At 37.2% G+C, this 10,981-nt stretch overlaps 1 protein-coding gene across 2 annotated transcripts in view; it reads right to left on the bottom strand.

Annotated features, from left to right (window-relative positions):
* Positions 1 to 3,961: 3,961 nt before the first annotated feature.
* The window catches only part of LYRM4 (LYR motif containing 4), a 91,634-nt gene continuing 84,614 nt past the window's right edge, over positions 3,962 to 10,981 (bottom strand). For both annotated transcript variants that reach the window (XM_082754421.1, XM_082754422.1), the window contains exon 3: positions 3,962 to 4,328. In XM_082754421.1, coding sequence (XP_082610547.1) covers positions 4,266 to 4,328 — 63 coding nt within the window. In that variant the 3' untranslated portion in view covers positions 3,962 to 4,265. The remainder of the gene's footprint in view (positions 4,329 to 10,981) is intronic.

Here is a 10,981-nt window from a genome sequence, read left to right as displayed (position 1 = left end):
AAAATGCACAGGACTAGAGAAATTACTGGTTTATCTCTCTCTTTTTTTTTTTTCCTTTTTCTGCTTCCACATTAAGGGTTTGTGCACATACTTTCTAAAATACTGAAAAAAGATAAAGCAAGAATATAAACTTTTGTTAAAAGAACTACACACATTCACTTTTTTTTTTTTTTTTTTAATAAATGTTATCAAGCAAAACATTCCTACAGTATGAAATAATGTTGCCCATGCTAAGAACCAGGGAACGAAGCAATCAGCGTAATCATGACTTCAGTGATGCCAGGATTTCACTGTAAATTATTATGGAAAACTGCGGAAAACAGCCACCACATAACTCCTCATGGCTCTATTTACGTATATATGTGTATACGGTCCTTACTGGACACCTAGAGAGACACACTTACGGTGCATTACAGGAAATAAGTTGAGGGGCTGATGTTTCTCTGTAAAATTATTTTTTCTTCAACCTGTTGATATTAGAAGGTAAAAGTAACACTTTTAATGCTTGGAAACTTGGTGAAGTTTCATACAGAAATCTCTTTCTACATGTTAGTAGTAAGTTAAAATCCTTGGCCTATTTCATCATCAGATGTGAAGTGTTCACATGCTGCTCTCCTGGGTGGCTTTACTTCAGAAGAACTTTCTTGCTGATATATCTACGCATTTTGAAACTGAGCTTTCAAGTGCAGTAAAATCTAGTGAGAAATTGTAACACAACAGGCATGCCTCTCCTTTAAACAGCTATTAATGTTGAATGAAGTATTCTTTTTGCCTTTTGGAGAGCTGTTTCCAGGTTTATATTGTAAAATACATCACAAACCAGTATATGTAGATAGTCAAATTTTGGCACACACTACTGAGGTAAATAGCTTGCTAAACTGTTGAGATCACAGACAGATTAAAGTTTCAGTATAACACAAAAGCAAGTTTTTTTTTTTTTTTTTTTTTTAAAGCATTGCAGCTTTAATAGATATTTATTGAGCTGCCTGCCTTCTATTATAAAGAAAAAGGATATTCCTTTTATAACAGTTAACACTCTACATAAATCATGGGATCATTCCTTTGTGTTCGATCTATTCCCGTTGTTTACACTGCTTTGACAACATCCAGTAAAACTACTGACAGAGTGCCAAGACAGAGATTTAATGAGTACTGCAACGTAAACTCTGCTGCTGGAGCAGGGAAGGTGCAGCAGTTAAGGGCACAGAAACTACGAGGTTGGGCCAAAGTGCCATCTCCCCAGCACGCTGCCTCCACCAGTGACAGTGTGAGTAAGCCAAACAAAGAGTAAGGATAGGGCAAGTGCATGTGAACGTGAAACTGGAGGTGTCCCAGCCTACAACTATTTCTGCTCTGTGCTTCCTAAGCCAGGTGAGGTTTCTGAGTATTTTCCTTTCATAGCTTATAGGATTTCAACAGTAAAGCATTGGTAAGCTGTTTTTACACAGAGCTGGGTACGTTATGACCAAAAAAAAAAAAAAAAAAAAAAAAAGACATAAAAGACATTAGGAAAAGGCAAAATAATATTTCTAGTTATCTTCCAATCCCATACAGCTGACAGGCCGATAACTAACACTAATGGGGAGTGCACTACATGCGTGTTGGTGAGAAAAGGAAACACATCTGGCCCAAACAGGGAATAGACATCTAAAATGCAGTGATTATGTGGGATTTGGGGAGTATACCATTTAGGTGTACTAATACCTTTGCATTTGTGTTTACAAGTTGGATAGTATTATGGAGGTTTTGGGTCCTTCGCAGCAGAAATTTCTCAAGTTACTTCTAGTGAGTGATATATAAATACTGTATGGTAAGCTGACGGTTAATTTGGAATAAGAACTAAATTTTCCTTGACTGAGTAAGCGAACTGTCTTAACCTCTGCACTACAGATTGGGGAAAGAGGGAAGTACAGAATCTGGATCTCATTTTAATTTTTCTTGATGGATTTCTGTAGAATGTATCCTGAAGACTACCAGTGCTCCTTTACAGGTACTGATAGCTAAGGGAGAACCTGAGCGGTAACCTTGAGACAAAAAAGCAGGAACAGATGGCACAAATTAGGAGCACAGCAGTGTTTTATCTACCCTTAAAACTTAACAAAATAATTTTCAGGCTTTAACATAGAAATAATCTCCTTCATACTTTTAAGGCAATTAATAAGAAACTTCATATTCACATGACTGCATGCCTGTATGACAACATGTAACATCTACAGCTGTATTATTAGCAGAAGCTGAACAATAAAGATCTTCGATAGGTACTAGTATTTTGAAAGAAATGACCATGCATGTAAAAGGACTCTATTTGCCCCCCCCCCCGTCTTTTTTTTTAACATACCTTGAAAACTGAGATTTAAAAAGTAAAAACGTTACAGATGCAATCATTCCTCTTCATACATTAGGACTACACTGTTTGCAAGGATGTTTATTTTGTTTCCTAGCACACATTCTCCGATCCTGATTTGGTACGTAATGCTGCCAGTAACGAAGCTGTTTTAAAGAAAGATTTTGCACGTATTGTGGATGGCCAAGTTTCTTAGAGCGTAAAACTGGCATTGCTTCCAAGCCTGTGTTCTCTAAACGTGTAAGATGTTATTACATTTATTCGAGTTCACTGGAAGCTTAAATAATAACCTTTCCTCTCCTACACTTCCACCCATTAACTTAAGTGCACTGAATTTTCCAGTTATGAAGTTCTCATTTTAGAATGAGAATCTAACATATTTTGCTTATCAAAATAATTAAATTCCATTTTAATAAAAAATGGATATACTATACTTTTTTTTTTTTAAAGTGAGAATTTGTAGTCTCAGGTCGTCATAGTATCTTATTCTGTACGCTATATAGTTAATGGAATGCATTACTATACATTTCTACATAACTACAAAATTATAAAGGATACTTTAAATGGCTGTGAGGACCGGGAGTTTGCTCTAAGATACTTTGTCTATCCTCTGCATGAGTAATATTGTCATAGCACGGGCAATGCAAAACAGTAGAAGGTCTAAACAAAGATGAATTTGGGGAAGCAAGAAAAGTAAAAGGTTTTTAGATGAATTTGGGGAAGCAAGAAAAGTAAAAGTTTTTTAAAGGCCACGGTGTCATGGAACTAGTTTTGAGTTTCTGCTTCTGTGTAAAATGACAACGACCACAACAACAAAGAAACCCCGTGGAAGTGCTATTAAAAAGCTTTGTACTGGTTATTTTTTCTTCAAGTTTCTAATAGAAAACAAATATAAGCCCAGCAGTGACTTGAACAGAACCCATATAAAATATAGCTTTTTTTTTTAAAAAAAAAAAAAAAACAAATGTATTTTCTTAAAAGTGTTAATTAATCTACAGATTTAAAAAGAAGCAATAAAAAGCTATCCTGAGTGTTCCACTTCTGATAGGTAAAAGCTTACTTCCAATTCCTGATCTAGAGCACTCGAGTTATTTTCATAAGTAGGTGTTTTTTTTTTCTACTGAATCCAGGAATTTTGTTAGAAAGGGAAATCTTGCATGAAGTGATTTGGTACTTTCTGCTAATAGCTTTACCTCAAAAAAAAAAAAAAAAAAAAAAAAAAAAAAAAGAAAAGGAGTCAGTGGTGAAAATATATTTTAGAGCTCTCAAGCTGCAAGTCTTACATTCTGTCATATACAATACTACCTATTCCTTGTTGCAACTAAGGTGAGACACATTGTTAACTCTTGTTAACTCATTGTTAACTCTCAAACTGAAGAAACAAGTGAAACTTTTATGTCAACTCCTGAAATATCAAGGAATGTTCTTGCTCTGTTCATACCATACGGTTTTAATATTTAAAATGAACTATGTATTTAGTGATTTAATTCAGATGCTGTACATTTTTAAATGAAATAGGATAAGTAAGAATTTACTCTTAGTAACTGAATGAAGGGTTTTAAATCTAACATATCTTTCGTACAAAATGAGAGAAAAGGTCAGCAGCAGGAGAACGTATCTGGTTACAGGTAGTTTAATGAACTTTTATTGCCAAATTAGCACAGGAACTATTTTATCACATGGGACATACAAGCAAACAGATTTCAAGACTACCTTACATGCTATTGTAAATCACAGCAATACATTTTAGAATGTGTGAAACATAAGAAAATAGTACTTTGGTTGCCAAAAACTGAGTCTCTCAGACATTTCTTCTGCTGAACAGAAAAGCTCAGACATGCAGTGATGTTATGCATCTGTATGTGGCACTGTAAGATGCTGAAGATGGTCCAGTGTTGCTTCAGGATCAGTCTTCTCATAGCTATGTGTTTCCTGGACTCTCGATAACCAATTTCTGCGTGGAATACAGTTGGCCAATAGTAACCTGAAATCAAATCAAAATATTAGAAAAAAAGGAAAGTAAACATATATAATTTTAATTTAAACTTCACAAAGGAGATTAAAAACTAACCATGAAGTGAGTAGCCCATGTATTATGCTTTTTCATAATGACATTTTCCTATAAGCATTTTTTCTAAATAATATTTTTCATCACCCTAGGCCTTAAGAAAAATAATGAATATGGAAAATAGCTGCATATATAAGATCTTGAAATAATGATGTTGAGGGATACTGCTCAAAGGCACACATTAACATTAGAAGTCATTACAGAAGAAACGCGTACAGCCTCCATGTTCAGAAAAATGAAAAGAAGGATTAAAAAAAAAAAAAAAAAGATATTATCAGCAGGTATTTCTGATTACGCCTTTGGGTGGAGAGCCTAGATATAAATTGCATGGTAGGGTCCTGTTTTCCAGCTCATTTGGAACCCCAATTTCGTTGCCTCACAAATGGTGAAAAGTTACCTGTACAGTTAATTCAGCAGGAACATTTTACACATGCTGGGACTGACCACAAGAGGTTATTCACACTTCATGTATTTGTGTTTTCCAGTGAGATGAAGAAATGAAAAATAACAAAAATGCAACACTGATGTTTTGATTCCTCCTGTCCTTTTCTAGCCTGCATCGTGACATTGGTAAACTGTAGCTGGCAACAACAGCAGTCACACACAGCTCTTTGCTCAGCAGTTGAGATATGGAAGGAAGAAGTTTCATGCAAGTAGGCTAACGTAAGGAGAAGACAACATTTATTTTAAAAGTATAAAATTTGGAGTTGAATTTTTAATACTGATTATGCCATTTTTTGCCCCTAACTCTCTCCCCAAGGCCTGGGTACACAGCAGCTCTGTGTCCTTTTCACTGAAAATGTTATATTTAATTAAGGAAGTAGGACAAAAAAGGCAGGTGCTTAATTACATGAAGCAGAATATATGTAGCAGAACTTAATACTACACTAACTTTACTTTCTCTCAAAATAGAAAAAATACTGAAATATTTTTTTCAGCATTTTTCATTTCCTATGTTTGAGGGGAAAAAATCCTGGCAGCTCTTAAATTTTCTCATATATGCCCACGCTCACATAAATGTAGATAATATTGCCTTTTAGGAAATGAGCTATTTAATCTTGATTAACAGCCTTGTCTGAAACATGTAACACATTGATTTTAATCTTGAAATATTCATTAGGAGGGAGCACGTATCAGCCATTCTTAAAGGAACAGCAGCTCTCCTTGCCAGCAAATATTCCACTCTTCAGGCACTCGGAGCTAAGTCAGTAACAGCATACGAGCAATTCTGATTATTTCTGAAATTCCTTATGCAGTATGCTGCATAGTGAGCATTTAAAACAAAGGCCACACGTAACTGTGTCATGTGTTACCGAAAGAAATTTTAAGCTGTCACCAAGTGTCACCAAACGGAACTCGCTGCTTCGGGGCTACACGGCAGGCTATATATACTTCACTTGCTGCCTTACCACAAACCGTGCTGTAGTGCTTGATTTTTGTCCTCTGTGTGTTTTGGACCCCAAAGAATCTTTACACCTTTCCCACACAGCGCAGCAAGTTTAAAGGGAGGCTCAGGGAGATTACATAAATGCTGAAACCTGAATTGCCATTTTTTCTCCACCCACCAGGGAGATGGATGAGGCTGAGTACGTGACTTCTCAGTCAGTCACACTCAGCCAGGGCACGTGGCTTTGTAGGAGAAAGATGAAAGCTGCTGTTTTTTCTCTCCTCGTGCCAAGAGGCGGTGTTATCTACCGCTGTACCCCTTGACTTGAACACAATAAAGTCACAGATGTGTGTGTTGAGCTGTTTCCTTAACAAACCACAGGTTTGCACACATTTCAGAGTGTACAGCCAGTAACGCTGTGCCCTTCTGTCTTTGCTAGTCTGCTGCAGCTGACATGCTCTATTGCCTCACTTCCAGAATCTATTCCATAACATTTTAAGCTGAACTTTGAAACTTAAGTTTTTTCTTTTTTTAAACCGCTGGCCTCAAATTTCTTAAATTATGATCAAGCTTTTTGCTGTTTCCCATGCACTTCAGACAAAACAAATACATGTTCCATTTATAGCTGTTGAAAAATTTGCGTCTATAAACATCAACTGCATCAGCAGAAAGACGGCAGCAGTATTGACACACGGACATTCATTAACTCTCTGAATCGAAATAACATTCCAAGCACGCCCTCGCGGAAGTTAAGTCTAAAGGAAGCTTTCAAACAGCAAGCATCACCAGGATCATTCTCCCAAAGCTTCTAAAGAGTTAAGTAGCTATCAGTGTTCTTACTTCACCATGCATGCGCATTTAGTTTATACACAGCATGCCATTTACTCTTCTGGCAGATGGCTGGAAGCCAGCACAGAGGTCAGTGTCACAGCATTTTCATTAATCACAGGAAACTGTTGTGGAAAAAGGGTCTAGCATTTGCTCGGCAACCTTGCTGCCCATAATTTTATTTACCTCTGTAAGGTAATGGTGCAATTTGATTCCGCAGGAAAGAATGCACGATAAAGAACCACTCTGTCATCAGGGAGAGACAATCAATACAAGTATAAAGCTGCTTTTCAGATCTTACTGAATGACTTCTATGTCCGGATGAGTCTGTACTTGATGATTCAATTCTGTCTGCAGAATTCTCTACTTTAAAAATAAGCATGACGCATCCAGGTCTCAAAACCTGACCATTTATCCTTGTTTAAAGTTTTAGTATTATTCTATACGGTCCTTTTTTTCTCTTGTGGATGTGAGAAAGTTAATCTTGCCTTCCACCTGAACTCAGGACAAGCCATGCTTTCAGAAGGAAATTTGTCAGCGGACGTTAAGTGAGGCAACAAATGGGGAAAAAGAAGTTACTGAACAGTCAGCACTGATTCATCCTGTAGCACAGCTGTACTCTGCTTCTTATTTGGTGTTTGCGCATTCACTTACAAACAAGTGCTTTCCCTTGCTTGTGGCTGGCAGCAGTGACCCCAGGAAGAAACTAAACTATTTCATGCCATCTTCCAAGGCCAGCTCTGCCATACCGCTACATCGGGTCTGAACCCCAGAGGCTGCCCTCCTGTCTGACAAAGCCAGGGGCTTAGATATTGCAGATCCACTGCCACCGCTTGCTATGTACTGATGGGATCTTCAGCTTTTAAAGGTATGTGGCACATCTGGTGGCATGAAGATTTTAGTTTGCTGCTCAGAGCTGAGAGAGAAGGGACTGCTTAATATTGCAGCTCTGAAAACAAGGTGACCAGGTTTTAATTTTTTTTTTTTTTTCTGATTTGCCTCAGTCCTGTTAGAGGGCATGGTTCTGCTCTGAAAAGTACGGTGGCATCTTTCCTTGACAGCTCTGTCTATATTCAAAATGTCTGTCCACTTTAATAGCCAGTACCACATTTTGTCCTCCTTAGGGCAAAAGTGGCCAGGTGCCTATTTTTTCCCCATGTAATTGACAGAAACATAACTGAGTGGTAAATAAACTGTGAGTACTAACAAATCCTGCTGAGCCAGCAGAACAAGATATTTCTTGTCATTGTCCCCAAACTACTCATCGTTATCTTCCTGCCAAACCTAACAGCCTCCCAACCACTAGCTAGCTGCTTGCGTCAGCTGTCACTGACAAATTTCAATCAGAAAGCCCTAAAACCACTCAGGGAATTTGCTACGGAGCAGATCTGAGCAAGGGTAACATCCAACAGGAAGAGGCAGCGTACAGCCATGGTGTACAGCCATGCGGGGGGCTCTGAAGAAGGATGGCCACAGCATCAGGAAACAAATTCAGAGTCAAAACAAGAAATCTGGTTTATAATCTCTTAGTAGGACTGACACCTAAGAACGGAAAACACCAATTTAGGTCTCAAACCTTGACAGCATCTTAGTACCTTGCACAGCTGGATGTTGACATACCTTGACCGAGTTTCCCAGCACGCAGAAAACATCATCCTCCTAATTGCAATCACGTACGCTTTCATGTAAATTAATGCAATATGACTACAGACACTTACAATGGTATTTTCTACCATCCCTTTCTAAGCAAAATCAACATAAGATTTGTATGGGAAGCAAACAGAGTGCTCAATGGGGCAAAAGATAAAGTATTTTCTCCTAATGATGTTTTGGATGTTTGTTAATCTCTCTGCTTGCAGCATAATTAAGTTCCAAATCTCCCCATAGAAACTTTATTTTCTATTGTGTGTTTGTTTAAACCAACTGTTAATCAAGTGATGAGACGGTGCCCAGAGAAACTACCCTTGCATGCTTCCCATGTGGTTTGCCTTCTCTGTCCCTTCTATGCATCACCCTAGTTGTAAAAACAAACAAAAAAATTAACAGGATTTATTTAATAACTCTCCCTCATTAAAAAAGTTTCCGAAGTAATCTCTCAGGAGCAATATTCTGCCCACAAAGGCAAACCAGCCCCAGGTTTTCACACCCTTTATTTTGTGTGACAGACAAAAGCAGAAGCAGCCTAACAGGAGATGGCAATAACACTCTTGCTCTGCGTAGAATCGTGTTATTGGTAAAGACAAGGTCTGAACACGTGAAAGTGCCACCACAGCATAGGAATGTGAAAACATCATAAGCAAGCAATTCCTTTAGCTCTCAATTATTTAAAAATCAATTTCCTGAGAGAGTCATTATGGAAGCAGTAAAAAAACATTTATTATTATTTTTTAAAGAAACGTAGATGATAACTAAAGTTAATGTACCACAGATGGCTTTGCATATTAAACGCATTTATATATATATATATATAAATAGGCTATTTCATATATGTGTACATACACACGCACACACGCATATGTATAAAACAATCTCCACATAAACATAGCAATCTTCTCTCTTTTGTTTCACATTTGCTTGTAGGGAAAAAATAGTTCCTTTACTACAGCCAGGAATCACACCAGCGTTTTCATGGTTATTAGGGAAAGAAAGTCCTGTTTAATGTACCTATATCATGTACACACATGTTAAATCAGCTTGGTTCATCTTGTTGCACCTGAGAAGTTGACAGGTTTATCTTACAGGCACACTGATGAACCTCAGCAAGGAAGAAAAGCCACTGACGACTCCACTGTCATACCACATATACTGCTGGTGATCCTGGCCTCTAACACCACACGAAGAACTCGTCCTTTCCTGTTTTCTTGCAGCACAATTATAAAATGTGTATTAAGTGAATACTGACAAGAACAGAAATGTATGAGAATAATGATTATTTGTAAGAGCCAGCCAGTGTTGTAAGTTGTTTACCTACTATCTTATCTGTTGGACAACGTCTACCAATTTGCAATCCTATTGCAAATGTTAGTAAGTGGATATTATTGTAATTACAAAGAATTCTCTTTTTTTTTTTTCCATGCCTGAAATCAGATGTTATTCACGACACACTCCATCATAAATATTTTCCATATTAACTAAAGACATTTTAATGGCTTTTATATAAATATAGACAGTAATTTCTGATGACTTTGTAATGCAATAATAAATACACCAATGTGGCTCATAGTAATTAAACCCAAACAGCAAACCAAAACCTCATCAATAACTGTTCAGTGCTTTACCAAATCTTTGTGTTGATGTTAAATGCTGTAGCAGCAGACTTATTTATTTTTGCTTAGGAAAGAGTGATGAAAAAACTGCATTTGGCTCCTTAAAGACAGTTTAAACACAGGTTCTTTACAGCTCAGTTCTTCTGAGCTGGAATCAGTATAGAATAAATTAGATGATGTTGGAGACATTTCTTTTCATTTTCAGTGACTCCACTTGTTCCAGGAATGGGAAAGAAAGCGAAAGGAAGCATGGTGCTAAGAAGTTAGAGATGTTGTATATTCTACTTTTGCCTGTGTTTTACAAGTGCTGTTTTCTTTGTTCCTTTGAGCCAAAACATCTTCTACAGCCAGTGCTACATGAAGCTTTTGAAAAGGCAGGAAAATAACTACCATTTGTTCAATTTTCAATAAAGAAGGCGTGAAGTAAACTATCTAACAGGCAAGAATTTCTCTGGAAGTTATTTCTCTTCATATTGATAAATTATGTAGTTTTGCTAGAACCATAAGCACAATTGGCAGGATTTTATTCAGCCCATCACACATAATATTTATTTAGTGCTTTTATTAATCTGTTCTGGGGGTCCCCCTAAAGAGATACTTTTCAGCAGAGAATCGTATCTAATCCAGCAGTGATTAACACAAAATACTGTGGGCATATGTACATATGTACACAGAAGTGTATGATGAACTACAGTTGCAAGGTACTCTTCTTTTTAGATGCTATTTCTTACTAAAAAGAGGATTTATTATTATTATTTTTTTAATATAAATTACACAGACCTGCTACTATCCTTACAAGACAAAGTGGACATGACAGACATGGCCTTTGCTCCAAATAGCTACACACTTAATATAGCTTGAAATAACAAGTAAGGGTCCTAAACAGAAAGGAAAACATTGGAATGACAAGTAGGCAAGATCATGTGCTCCTTCAGTAAAGTCACACTGTTTCACTTCTCTTATTTCCTCCAAGCCTCTTGGCCTGCAGGAAAAGTGAAGGTGACAGGCAAAATGCCATCTTAAAAGCACGTGGGGCAATATCACAGGTGGCAGGAGCAGTGGCCAGCTGCAAAGGGGTAAGAAAAGGG

Source organism: Aythya marila (assembly GCF_965140915.1).
Source record: "Aythya marila genome assembly, chromosome: 2".
Classification (NCBI taxonomy): domain Eukaryota; kingdom Metazoa; phylum Chordata; class Aves; order Anseriformes; family Anatidae; genus Aythya; species Aythya marila.
The sequence above is the reverse complement of the archived record's forward strand: the minus strand, read 5'-3'. Positions and strand labels throughout refer to the sequence as shown.